We start from the raw sequence: 15,001 nt of genomic DNA on the forward strand, positions 1-15,001 counted from the left end.
GCCAGCAGATCGGGTGTCACCAGTGTAATTCTTTCTAAGTCAAGCTTACAAGCTGCCATCGTTGGTGTGTGTTAAAACTTGTAATAAAGGATGTGAAAGCTTGCATATAATCGAGTCGTGAACTTAATGATAAATATGCATCTTTATCTTTATCAGAAGGTGGGGATGTAGATCTTTGAATGGCAGAGACTCATTAAGTGGTCTCTAATTCTCTCTGTGTGTTTGTATGTATTTGAGATATTAGCTCTCAGTAAATTATTAGCTCTCTTAAAGCATCAACATCTGAGTAAATAGCTTTGAGTCTACCTCTAAGCAATTCTTCCAAAATAATGGATTCTAAGAACGTGGAAGTGTTACTTCTAGCACTTCTGGTGTTGCTGGACATATGGTGTGCCATTTTTCACATCCCTATTCTACAGACTTGGCTAAGTCTAAAAGCTCAGTATGTTATTTCCATCTCTCTAGGTCCATTCTTTTCTCTCCCTTCATCTCTCTCTCTCCTTTCCTTTCCCCCTTTTCTCTTTTGCTTTTCTCCAACCCTACACACCTTTTAGACTTTATATCACTCTTTATCAATTGCTGTATTATCTCATTGTCCTTTATGTTAATCTTGAAGGCACTTATAGTCTGTGAATGTTTGATGGGAGGTGATTCAGTAATGTGCTCACCTGTACCACTGTCACTACCTCCTTACAGTTATTTACTATTTTTTATAATGTAACAAATGCCAGTGGGTGATTGTGATAGCCTTTCAGTCCAAATACACACAAAGAGTCATTTTCTCCACACAAACATTGCTGTTCTATTAGTCATCAAGTCAGCATTTACTTATGTTAACATTCTGAATGAACAATCTTGAAGAATCTTGGTGATCTATAGACCTGCTCAGATCTTACAAATTCAGAACCATGCCTTTCTTGATTGAGTTATTCAAGAGTCAGTGTGGTGTGGTCTTCCTCTGCCATTTTCCCCAATGAATCACATCCAAAATATGAAAATTCAGCTGAGTCATTTGACTTGTAGTGAGAGTTCAAACTTAATTTGCTCTTGGATCCATTTATTTATTTATTGTATCTGTAGAAGTCTTCTCCAGCACCGCATTCCATATGAGTTGATCATTTTTCTGCCAGCTGTCTTCATTGTCCATCTTCCACACCCAAACACAGTATTCTGTTTTATATGTGTGTGTGTGTGTGTGTTTGTGTACATTTAATATTTTATCTAGTTCTTCCATAGTTGCCCTTTTTTAATTATTTAATTTCATTTTGATTAATGCAGCAGTCCTTACACTTTGCTCCTCCGGGTGTCTTTGAACTTCAACCCCCAGAAGCCTAAAATATAGCTTCGCTAAGAGTTGGGAATTCTGGGAGATGAAGTCCCAAACTTTTGGAGGACCAAAATTTCAGAACCATTGGATTTATGGCAATATCAAAGTAGAAAAACTTTTATTTCAATGCCTTCATCATCCAGTTTAAAGTTATATATACCTGTGGTCTTCATTACTTTTAAATGAATATTCAGCTGTCACCCTGCTTTTTCTTTCTTCCTTGGGTTTTATCAGTAGACATTGGGCCATTTGCACTGATGCTCCATCCAACTTGGATTAGCATCCCACGTCTTGTTTGTTTAGAGAAGCATTATTCAAGAATCATAACAGTTGTGAGATGCTTTGATTACTTCAGGGAATTTTGCTAAGGTTCTTTCACAACATCTACTAAAACAGGCCACAAAGTACAACCATGCAGCTTGCATCCAACTTTAGATACTAAAGCTACAGTGCCTGGCTCTTTATCTTCCATGGGGACATGGAACAAAGCTTCATGTTCATAGAGGTCAAATTTGGCTCCAAGAGGATTCTGTTTAATCAAGCCATCTTTTTTGAATACTTTCTTTATTTAAGCTGATCCAAAAAAAAAAAACCTCTTTCATGTTTGTTGTTATTTCCTAAAAAGCTATTTGCCATGCAGAGATAAAATTATTTCTGTTCCTGGTTTAAAAGTGTTATTTCCTGTTGAATTGTGTGGCACTTACTTTGAAAATAGTTGGTTTACTTCAGAAATTTCATTTTTGTTTCTTATCCTTCTATTACCTGAAACCCAAAATTTTGTCATTTTCCTTAATGAAAATATATACAAAAACAAAGTTTCTGTCGTTTAATAAATGTTGTCCATGTTTTTATGATAGAACCAATTAGGAACTTACATTTATAACCCAAGAACAAAAATCATGTTACATATTAGACAGTCTCATTCCTCCAGATAGCGCCAGGTGTTGAGGAACTACTATTTGCATTTCTCACAATGCCATAGAATGTTCATATATTAACAACATTCAGCTTTTTAACTTTTGTATTTTGTGTAATTTTAACAATTTGTTTTTTTAAATTTGTTATCAGATGTTTTTAGTAGCAAATCGGGAAAGGGGGAGGAAATCATCTCCTCCTCCTCCTCCTCCTCGAGTCAGCACCTTGGAAAGCTCCTTTTAAACTTGTTCTAAAACCTGGAGTACAACCATTGCTCCATTAAGATGGGGCCTGCCAGAAACTAGTGTTTGTCTATCTCAGGTGTAGCTCAGTTAGTTGGGGACACATTTTTCATCTGATTAATCCATCTAACTATTGAATTAAATGTTCTAGAAATTGTAACCATGTTTCCTCTATGTTGGGTATATGCAGTCATAGAAAAATGATGCATTGAAAACTACAAACTGAAAAAAATCATATGATTTTTTGCTAAATAACATATTAACACACAAGTTGAGGTATAGATCATAGCCATAGCAACCTCACATACTTGATGGCATATAAGATTTTATATGTATGTTTCTTTTCTGTTTTTATCTGTCTCTGTATTTATATATACAAGATATGCAAAGTAAACTCAGATAACATGTGTGCAATAAGAGATTTTCTAGACTGGACTGTGTGAGCCATATTAGACAATCACTTTCATTGTTTAATAGCTAAAATAATTGTGTGTTTTTGTATATCACATACAACTAAGGTTTATTTATTTATATTTTGTATCAAAAGCATTACCTAAATAAGCTTAAAACTCATAAAAATAGAAGGAGCAAAAGTGGCTAAATGTTTTCTTGACCAAAAATGGGCAACAGCAACTGCATTGTCTATAGCTGTAAACAGTGTTTCCTCTGTAAATGAGGCAGGGCATTGTGGACAAGCATACAGTTGTTTGTTCTGCTCCATAGCTGCACAAAGTGGAGGATCCTTTTAGGAGATGCCATTTTGCCAGGTTTTCTTTTGATCTTCCCAGTCCGCTTCTGGATCTGTTCAGGGACTTCCAAGTTGCCCATTCTTGGTTTGCCCCTGGAAGCAGACCCTTGGGGCGGGGGGGTCCAATTGGGATTTCCTGGTTTAGCTGCCCAGAGGGATGCTCTTGCTGTTGCTGAGAGAACATTAAGTGGAGTAGTGGTTCTCATGAAGCTTTTATACTACTGAGATTAAAATTGGTTATCATAAAGCAGAAAATACTGAATAAAGTGTATGATGACGTTAATATTTTGAAAGAATACTGAAAATATTCACTAAAAATGTATAGCTTTAATAGTGGTAGCATTATAACTGAGCATAGAACAAAGCAATTATAGTAAAAATCAATATTATAATACATTAATAAAATTTATTTATTTATTTATTTATTTATTTAAAACTTTTATATCCTAATCTTCTCACCTCCGTAGAGGGACTCAGACCATTTGCCCCAGTCACAATGAAAAATTGACTGTTACGTTTTAGTTGTCTATATTTTTTAATTGCACACCATGAATTTATTAATTGATGCACACAATTTCAGTGTTTTTAATAAGCAATGTTTTTGTGGTTTGTTGTATTTTTATTGTGTATAAATGCATTTTACTGTATTTTATTACATGATTTTAAATAGTTGCAATTCACTGTGAGTATTAGAAGGGTGGGAAAAAATCTGCATAAATACAAAATTTCATCTGTTTATGTCATTTGCCTAAAGTGATTAATGGCTGCTTCCAAACTTAGCAAAGGATATTGATATCTGATTACCATGCCATGTGGTGCTTGTAATCTCTTGCTTGAATTTCCTTTTTTTAGAAAACATATAATTAGCATACTTTTCAGTTGACATTATTGGTAGTGATGGGCTTGTTTTTTGTAGATAGATTGATAATAAATTTCCTGGTATCACACTGCATTTTCACCTATTCTGTGGTTTAATTTTTCATGTAGCAAAGTGCAGAGTGAAGGTTTGCAACACTAGACACATCGAAAAGTACTTTTTGCTCCTCCATTTCACAAAACACCCTATTTCTGCTCTGTTTTCTCCCTAGTTTCCATAGCTAGACGGGTACAGGACCCATTAGCTGAGCTAGTGAAAATTGAGCCCAAACACATTGGAGTCGGAATGTACCAGGTAAGGCAATGCAGGTCATTTTAATCCAAGCATAATCCTACATGATATGAAGCAACACTGAAACAGTGCTCGGTAATTAAGTGTCAACTAGTTATATGTCTGCTTTAAAAGATTTGTGGAATGGTAATAAATATTTATAAGCCCTTGTGCAGGCTTTTTCTCTAAAAATTCTCTGGCTTTAACAATTGCGACTGAGACTGAGCCATGGCTGCAGCCAGATTTATTGTCTATTAAAAACATCAGATCAGGCTGGTAACTTGATCTGTAGAGCCTTCTCCCTTTCACATAGCTGCAGCAGTGGGTTTTTAAAAGTCCTCTTGGGGAAACACTCTAAGATATTGATTCTCAGCTCAGAGGCTATTGGCCTGTGTCCTTGTCTGTGATTGTTCCTCAGCTAATAGTTGTAGAAATGCTTTCTTCACATACCTTTGATGAATGAAATGAACTGGGAAATGCTTTAATGCTAGAAATGTTTGTAGCAAAGTGCGCATTAGTGCATGGCAGGGGTTTCCAGGGATTTTGAAACTGTGTAGTTGAAGTAGCAAAATCTATTGCATTGAAAAAAATATGTTTAAAAAAGTGAAGTTGAGCAAGCCTACTATACTATCCTGTAGCCCGTGTCCCCCCACCCATCCACCCCGTCGTCGTCGTCGTCGTCCCCCCCCCCCCCCCAGAAAAAAGCTGTACCATAAGTGGATTCTGAAACATTCTTGGGGATCAGGACATTTCAAGAAATACAGTTTTAGTGGCCCTATTGGCAATATAATGCATATACAATGGAGAATAACATAATCAAAACTTTTGTATTGTATAACCCCTGTATCTGTGGGACAGTTATCTGTGGTTTCAGCTATCTGACAAAATATGTCCAGTCACACATAGTTTTGGAAGACTGGATGGATGTGGTCAATGGTGGTGGAATGGAAAATGGGATGGGTGCAGCTCCCAGGGCCCTCAGTGAAATTTTGCCCTGTCTTATAATGTGAGAAATAACATAAGGCAAGTTACTAAATACCAGTTACATTGATAGAGAACCAACCAAAAGCAATCAAAGAAAGTATGAGTCATAAGTTGTTAGCACCAACTTTTTTGCAACAATTTTGGCATCCTTCCACCACAGTTTTTTGGGGGCTACAATGCAGTAGTAAGGGAAAAAATAATATTTTTTCCTCAGTTGTGATCCTGAAGAAGAAGCTCCTTGTAACCTTGCAAAAAAAAAAATCCTGTTGGCAAGAGTGGTCATTTTGCCTACAAGACTAATAGCTGACATGGAAAGGAAAGACATCAGGGCCTTAACAGGAGCAGAAAATAATATGCTATGGTTACATATTAAGTTACCTTCTCTAATGAGGCTCAGGTCTAGGTTGGCCACATTCTCCCATGTGATCTTGACCGTGTTTTGAGACCTTCTGGAGAGGTTCTTCTCTCTTTGGACTAGCACACTCTCTGCTATTTTTTGTAGGTAGACCTATTCCTTTTGGAAGGCTGATTGCTCAATATTGAAAATGCCTTTTAGAACTCTACTGTTTTCTTTTTAATGCTCTTGCTTTTAATGTTAACATTAGTTAAATTATATTTAAAATTTTTGCATATTATTCATTTTATATCTTAATCTTTTAAAATCTTTTAAAGCCGCCCTGAGTCTCAGATGGGGAAAAGGCTAGTTGTTGTTACTTAGTGTGATGGTTGGGTTTAGCTTCAATGATGAGTCAACAGAGATATCTTTTCTGCTGCATTAGTGTTTGAGAATTTGATTTTTGGGGGTTAAATTTTGGAATACCTGCATTTGCAGATATGTACATAATCAGGTATCTTGGAGATGGAGCCCAAATATAAGCAAACAACTCATTTATATTTCGTATACTCTTTATAATTATACCTGAAGGTATCTTAATACAATATTTTAAAAAAAATGTGAATGAAATGAAGTTACTGTACACTGAACTGTCAGAAAGCAAAGCTGTTAGTATGAGCTTTGCTCATATCTCTGCTACCCATGTAGAAAATTTTGTATTTTTGAGCATTTTGGAATTTTGGATAAGGGATGCTCATCCTGAACCAATGCTTCTGGTAATGTGACTACGTATAATGAATATCTATACAACTATTTAAAAAATAACTTACCCCTCGAATCCCATCTACTTTTGGATGTAAATCATAGAATCATAGAATCATAGAGTTCGAAAAGACTTCATGGGCCATCCAGTCCAACCCCCTGCTAAGAAGCAGGAAAATCGCATTCAACGCAATCCCAACATATACTCAGCCTCTTTTTAAAAGCCACCAAAGAAGGGGCCTTTAGTTCCACAACTGAACAGCTCTCACAGTCAGGAAGTACTTCCTCATGTTCAGGTGGAATCTCCTTTCTTGTAGTATGAAGCCATTGTTCCGCGTCCTAGTCCCCCAAGCAGCAGAAAACAAGTTCGCTCCCTCCTCCCTATGACTTCCTCTCACATATTTATACATGGCTATCACATCTCCTCTCAGCCTTCTCTTCTGCAGTCTAAACATGCCTAGCTCTTTAAGCTGCTCCTCATAGGGCTTGTTCTCCAGACCCTTGATCATTAGTCACCCTCCTCTGGACACATTTCAGCTTGTCAAAATCTCCCTTCAATTGCGGTGCCCAGAATTGGACACACTATTCCAGGTGTGGTCAGACCAAGGCATTGCTTCTTCAAAAAGTGTCAGGCAAACCTCTTGTTGAAGGCATTTTCTTCTCAGCTGCTAGATACAAACCATGGGGTCTGTTTGCCCAAATGACACTATTCAGATGGACTGATTTAAGCATGCAGATGCTTCAAGCCACAAAGCCTGTTCCGATCCTTGTTTTGATTCCCGCAGCTGCTTCTCCAAAGACCACTCTCTGAAAAACAGCCCTTCCTGGTTTTCTGGTATACCAAACAGGCACCTTGTGCTTATTTATTTACAGAACAAATAGGATCCTTTTAGGTCCAACTATGGAGTTGAGTCTGGTAAATGTTAACCTTTGTAATCAAATATTTTGTGTGTGGAATAAAGTTTGGGGAAGGAGACCCTGCTTTAAAAAGTTGGGCTTTTATTTATGGCTAGTTGGTACAGTTTCTTTTGTTACACTCATGTGCCTTGTATAGCATTCAGTACAAAAGAGTAAAGAGGCTTTGTATGTGGGATATACTGCTTCTGCCAGTTGCTAGAACATTGCCATGGGCTCTTTGAGAAAATCTTTATAGGCCTTCATAGACCTCTTGAGAAGACAAGATAAAGCAACAAATTTCGTTACACATGTACTTAAGTTCCAGGATCAGCAAGACAACAAGTGTGCCTTCCCTGTTCTTCTCTTTTTCTCCCATGAGTACAGAGAGCAGATAATACCTTTAGGTTGGCAAAACCTCTTGTCAGAAGTTTTTAAGAGAAAATTTCACCCCAGAAGGTATCTAAGATGCACGCTCAGTGATGTAAAAGCATTGTGAATCACTAGAGCATTCAGTGCCACTTTAGGAGACAAATTGTTCAACTTGTGTGTCAAAAGAGTAATTATCCTTAGGCAACATCACAAGTCTAAAGGGAAAGGATTAAGTGGTTATGACTTTTTCTTCCTTTGAGCGCACTTATTAAGTTATTTGTTTTCAACTGAAAAGTTGGAGAAGCAGGAGGTTGTGGAGAGGGGAAACAAACCCCTTGCATAAGACTATCCTGAGTTAAAGTCTATAATGAGATGTACTAACAATAGTTGCTGTAGGATACCAAAGTTTTTTGTTGTCACACTTAGGAAGAGAATCATGCAAATGGCTATTTATATGGGCACAAGTGCCATGTGTAGCAGAGGTCTGTTTAACGTATTCTCTTTTATATTCCAGTCCATAGGATACTAGTGTTACAGACATTTAACCTATGCTAGCATGAAGGTAAAACTTATCCTTAGCCCCACTGAGAAGTTATTTGTAGAAAATGCCCAATATTCTTTCAGCAAACCATGTTGCTCACTATGGAAATCCTGCAGTGTCTTAAAACAAAAGAAACAAAGTACTGAAAACTTAAATATCATTACCACTTCCATGTGTTTCTTTAGTAGCACCATAAATAGCTTTATGGGCTTACAAGGAAATAAAGTGTCAAAAAACCCTCTAGGAAATTTACTATTGTTTGATGTTAACCTAGTACCCATTTTAGTTAGGTCATGTCTAACTAAATATAAGGGTTGGTTTAATATCCAGCAATGTAAGTTAATAGCCTAATTTCAACACCTACCCCCAAATATACTTGTTTCGTGAGATTAACATGTGTATTGCTCTCACTTGTTTATTAAAGCATTTGTTTGATTCAGGATTGCTTGTACTCATAATTTCAATATATTTATTAATAACTTTGAAATTGCTTTTACAGTATCTTTTGGGTACTGTTCTATTATACAGGTGGAGGCCACTAGGGGGTAGTAGAGAGAGAAGGATAGTCCATTTTGCAGGGAGGGAATTGAAGGAGGAAAATAATTTCTCCCATTTTTGCTAGTTAACCCCCCCCCCCTTCCCATAGTGTAAATGAGGGTTGTTTCTATGAGGGGTCATGGGTGGAGGAATAGCTGGAAAACAGAGGGAAATGCTTTTACTCCTTCTACCCACCCTCCACCCCCATAAAATGGACTATCCTTCTCTCTCTACCACCCCCTAGTGGCCTCCGCCCAGATAATGAAACAATATCCCTTTTTGTTTGTATTATATCCAGTTGTATGATTTTTATTAAAAAAATAAGAAGTGGGGGGAAAACCCACTTTGCATTATCAACTCCAGAGTCTGGAAACTTGTTCCATTATAATTCTGCTTTTGAGAGTCAAAATCTTGGGTTTTTAATTGTGCTTAAAATTGTCCATGTGCTCCAGTATTTCCAGTATTACAAAAGTAGTTTATTGATCCACAAAGGAGCAGCCATCTCCTACACTGCAAACTTAATGAAAGTAAGAATATACCTCATTTTAATTTTGACTTCAGCCGATTTTTATTGACCAGTTATACTTGTAAACAATGTTAAAGTCTTTCCTTTTTGTTCTACACACTGAAATCTTCTCCCCTTCGCACATTTGGGAAATTAACATCCTTTAAGCGTATGAGAGATAATGTGGATAGTTTTTCAAACTCCCAGAAGGGAACCGTACTTCATTCCAGATGTAACTGCAGCATTTTGTGTCAAATAAAATCTGCGAATAATGCTTTTCTATGTAGGCTCCTTAAGGGAAAACAGTTGAACTAATTTCTCCCCCTAGTTCCCATGTATTGCTCCAGGGTCTTGATCAAAGAAGGATTTTTATCATGTATAATTGAAATACCTAATATGAAGTTTAAATACAATGTGGGTAACTCCATGCCTTCTCCTCTTGCCCTCTTTCTGGCCTTCCCTTCTTCCCTTGGTAGTTGAATGTGTAGAGTTTTCTTTCTTTCGTTTCAAACATTTTGTTCTGGGGCCTTTACAATTCCAAAATGAAACTAGATATTTTACAGCTAAGCTTTTGGATGTGTGTGTGTGTGTATGTGTGTATCTCAAAATCAAGATTGACAGAAAGGAGCTGGAGACCAGTTTCTTAAAACAACCTATTGGAAGTTAAGGGAACATTGTTTCTCAAAGGCTCGCTTCTTATTTAATTGACAGTGGGAATTTTCCTCTAATAATCTAAAGTGTCCTGCTGATATTACTGTCGTGAGAATATAGATTGGTTTTAAAGTTTTTGCTCCTAATTCTGTATCCCTTTAGGGGCGTGAATAGGCCCATTAAATCATAGCAGGGTCTTCTCAGTGGGATACCAGTGGGAATTCGGGAGTTCTCTCCTGGCAAGTGAGTGGACATTTCCTTCTCCACCTCTCAGTATGAGAACATGTCAGTGATACACATTCATGCTGTCTTCTTTGTTGGGAAGGTATTGCAGAGTCTCTCTCGTGCTACATTATACAACAGCTGAGAGTATTTAGCAGTATTTTAACAATTGAATCATACAATTAACAGACAACTGCACATTGTGCCATTGTAGATAGCAATGGTGTTCATTATTGCAACAATTCAGTCATGTTTTGTTGTTGTGTGCCTTCAAGTCATTTCTGATTTATAACAACTTAAGAGACTATTACGGGATTTTTTGGGGTTGAATTTGGTCAGAGGGTTTTTTCTCCTTACCTTCTTCTGGGAATGAGAGAATGTGACTTGCTCAAAGCCATCCAGGAGATTCCCATGGCTGAACAAGAAGTCCGACCCTAGTCTTCCAATGACCAAAACCACTACATCACACTTACCCTCTCAATCATAGTTATATTTCCTTATTTAAACTAAAACCAAGCAGAAAATTTTGTTTTAATTCTGTTTTTTAATGTTTGAGATCCTTAGGTTCTCTTGCAGTTGGGAGTGAGGGGACTGGTTACTACAGAGAGACACAAGTATCTACTACAGAGAGGGGCAAGTTCTGTTGTTTGTGTTGCACCAACTTGAAGCTGATTGATTTCCTGAGTATTTAATTGACAAGTAACACTAAATCGAAAGATTTGCTGGAGGGTTTTACTTTTGTTTGTGACTAACAGTGTCTTCTTATTTCATTCATTGCACATTATGGCTTTCTAAAACAACTGATGATCCAGGGAGAGTTCTGCTTGGATCAGAAACATTAAAATGAACATTAAGCTAATATGCCCACCCAATACCATGGCTATGATTTGGAAAGTTTCATTCCGAGTTTAGAAATACAAATCACAGCAGGTATCAAGTTTAACTATGGTTAGTTGGAAAAAGCCAGTTTCAGACCACAGTTTATAGCACTAACCATAGCTTTAACCAGCCATGGTTTATAATGTTGATATCCATCTAAAATGTAAGTAGAAACATCTGATCTCATGGAAGTGCTGAAGAAAGGGAGGAAAGAACAACAAACTGGATTTTACTTTGGTTCTTCCTTATAATAATGTGTGACTTTGTGTTATGTAGCTACTATAACTTGCAGGATTTCCTTTTTGGTTTTGTATTTAAATGCATATGTGTGCATAGATTGACCACGTTTACTTCAGCAGGTATGAATCTTGTTTGCTAATAGTTCTTATATATTTGTGTGTGTTTTAAGCATATAGCATGTGTGTGTGTGTATATATATATAACACATATATCTTAGATGAATAGGACTGGAGAGTATTACGGATACAGTAGAAGGTTGGTGTCTTGAGACAGTTGCTTGCAGAAAGTGAGTTTGAGGGATGATGTGCAGCTGAGTGGTTTTTAAGTCTCCGAGGTGTGATTATGTCATAACAACTGTAACTTCTGGACTTGCTTTATTACTTTTATTAAAACAAATATGTATGAGGGTTTTTTCTGGTTTTCTGTGTGTATGATGAGGGAAATGAGGTGGCTAATTTATGAGGTGAACAAAACTTCCACTGAGCAGTGTGCCATTTGCTTAGATATGCTTAAACTACGCTATTTGAGGGGAAAATATTATTCAATGGTCTGATTTGTGGGCTTCTGCTGTCAACGTTTTAAAGTGTGGTTTGTCTCCCAGATAGCTATTTTTGCATCTTTGCCCCCTTGAAACGTTTGTCCCAAGGTGATGGTGCCGCAAACATTGAAATAATTTTGGTTTCATTGTAAAAAGATGTGAAATAAAGGTTTTATGAAGTGCATTAATTGAGATTTATGCTCCATCCTTGAAAAAAGAACATGCTGGTAATAAACTCTCAAAGATACTATAAAATCAGTAATACATGAAAATAAGTTGAAAACATCAAATCTTCAAATCTATCAAAGGAGGAGAAAAAAATACAAAATGATAAAAAATAAATTGATGGACTTAAAATGATTCGAAACTTTGCTTTGTGGCAGCAGATGACCCACGATGATTAGAGCATTGCAAAGTAAAAGTGCCCCCAAATGGAAAGGGCTCTCCTAAGTAATGCTCTCTATATATTTCATAAGTCTGGAGAAACCAAAGATGAACTTCTATAGTAATCTCAAATGTTCAGCAAATATTAATTTCTGTCTTCACCCCACATTCATTGGGTGTGGATGATGAGTTGGAGCCATTGCAATATGCAATACTATCGTGGGAGATGTGGAGATGCATCCTTGATGAGGGACCTCTATATGCTGACCCAGAAACTACAATGAACACTGCATACACTGTTCCTTTTGAGATTCCATTACTGATTTCAGTGCTAACTTCATTCAATAAGATTTTGCAATCTAAGAATGTCAACACAAGTTGTGAAAAAACTGTATGTGATGAAGCAAATCTGAGGTCCACTCAATAACCCTCAATATTGAGTGGTATAAATGTTTTAGCAGTCAAAAGGATGTGAAAAATCTCCATCCATTGGCTCTTTGTTAATTTTCAAAAGCAGGTGAACAATTTAAGGTAACATGAACATATGCATATCACAAAACTTTCCAAAATCAAATTTATGCATATGATTTCTTCCTCCCAAAATGTACTTACAAAATATATTTTGAATGACCATATGAGTCAAAGTTCAATTGACAGGACAATATAGTTTTAACAGCTGAAATTGTGACAATAAACCACTCTTTTTAAATAAAATGAGAACCAGATATTATTTGTATAGAGGTTTTAGAAATGAAGACTCCATGATGGATTGTGTACTTAAAAAAAGAAAAGAAAATAATATTGCAAGGTAACAGATATATGTGATGTTATGTAAGAAGCTCTGGAAGGGTAACCCTTCTTTAATTAGAATTTCTTGAGCAATGCATTAAAATACCTGGCAAGGTATAAGTAGAGGAGTTCAATGAATAACATAAACAATTAACATGCATTTTAATTATTGTACTTTACTGTCTATTTAAGCTTGGTCATATCGATAAATCTTGGATTAATCTCCAAGATAAATCCCTGGGGTTAATTTTACCCAATAAGTAATGAATTTTGGCAATATTGAAACTGCATTACTTTAAATATACTAGAGTTCATCTTGCTTCCCACCTGCAATGTTTCTAAGTTGAATCAGTGTGTTGAATGGCCAGGTATTAAACCAAAATTATTAACTAACTGCATCAAAACAGGGATCGATTTTGAGATTAACAAAAAAAAAATCATATGCAAAAGAAACACCTTTAAATTTTACTGACATTCACGAATCCATTGAGCCTGGAATTTTGTGCAATAGCACATGTATAAAAAGGTAAAACTTTCCCCTTGACATTAAGTCTAATCATGTCCGATTCTGAGAAGGTGGCACTCATTTCCATTTTCCAAAGAGCCAGCGTTGTCTGTAGACACCTACAAGGTCATGTGGCCAGCATGACTGCATGGGGTGTTGTTACCTTCCTGCTGAAGCGGTACCTATTGATCTACTCACATTTGCATGTTTTCAAACTGCTAGATTGGTAGAAGTTGGTGCTGACAGTGGGAGCTCATCCCACTCCCAGATTGAAACTGCTGACCTTTCAGTTCAGCAGTTTAACCCACTGTGCCACTGGGGGCTCCATAGCACATGCATAAATTGAATATTAAATGAGACAGTGGACATCCCTACCTTGAGCCCTGCTTCAACATAAAAGAAAGAGGTGAAAAAAACGAAACAAAACTCGTCATGTGTGTATGTTTTTTTTTAATCATGGAAGATTTTAAAAAATTGACTTTTTATAAAGGAATTATATAAGTTTCATATTTTAGATGTGTTTATATTTATAAAATATTTGGCAAAAAAATCACAGAAGAATTTAATATGTAGGGTACAGTTTTGGAGTAAAAACAGTTGAGGTTTTTGTAATGTATTTAAATTGTCATTGCCTGCAGCAATAGTTACACTTATTAATTTGTGATTATACTAATAAAAGGTTAATCCAATATACTGCTTAACAGCCGAATTCCTGATTGCAGTGTGATTTATTATTTGTACTTAACTTCAAAAATAGTTACATTTGTAAGAGTACAGAGGCATAACATTTCATAAAAGCATCACATTTACTCCTTCTGAATGAATACATAACAATTCCTTTTAGATATCAGTGCATGGCATATTCATAAGCTGTGATTTCTATGGAAAAATTTTAGTGGCTAACATAAGTTTAAGAGACATGCCTTAGGGTAGCAATTTAAAAATGAGTTTGGCAGAAAGTTAGCCCAAGTAATCTTTATTTGTCAAATTTATTTTTATACATTTTAAAAAAACCCAAAGTAGTTTATAATATTACACTGTTACACTGTTAACTTAGAAAATATAATGTAATGTGACCATATAAGGTCCACAAAACTGAAAAATATTCTTGTCTATTTGATTGATAAAATGATGCACCATATGCATCACAGACATCTTATCTCCATTTTGGTCTTGCATGAAGTTAGCAATTAAAAAGCAAATACAGATTACGCCATAAAAGAATGGCACTCTTATGTTTTGTGAAGTAACTCCTAGGGGGAAAAAAACCTGTTATTGCCACATTAAATGGATCTGAGATATTGGCAAAGAAAACCATTCCAAAAATTAGATATTTGTTGATAAGCTTCATGAAGAATAGCCCTTTTAATCCACCAGCTCCACATACGATTGTGGTGCTCTGAAATAATAATAATAATAATAATAATAATAATAATAACAACAACAACAACAATAACACTTTATTTATATTCCGCTTTATCTCCT

General features: G+C 36.1%; 1 protein-coding gene across 1 annotated transcript in view; it reads left to right on the forward strand.

Moving 5' to 3' along the window:
- The window catches only part of SRBD1 (S1 RNA binding domain 1), a 191,763-nt gene that overhangs the window by 106,493 nt on the left and 70,269 nt on the right, over positions 1 to 15,001 (forward strand). Inside the window, exon 16 of the mRNA XM_060754400.2 lies at positions 4,321 to 4,403. Within this exon, the coding sequence (XP_060610383.2) occupies positions 4,321 to 4,403 (83 nt within the window). The remainder of the gene's footprint in view (positions 1 to 4,320; positions 4,404 to 15,001) is intronic.

The sequence above is a fragment of the Anolis sagrei genome, chromosome 1 (genome assembly GCF_037176765.1).
Source record: "Anolis sagrei isolate rAnoSag1 chromosome 1, rAnoSag1.mat, whole genome shotgun sequence".
Lineage (NCBI taxonomy): Eukaryota > Metazoa > Chordata > Lepidosauria > Squamata > Dactyloidae > Anolis > Anolis sagrei.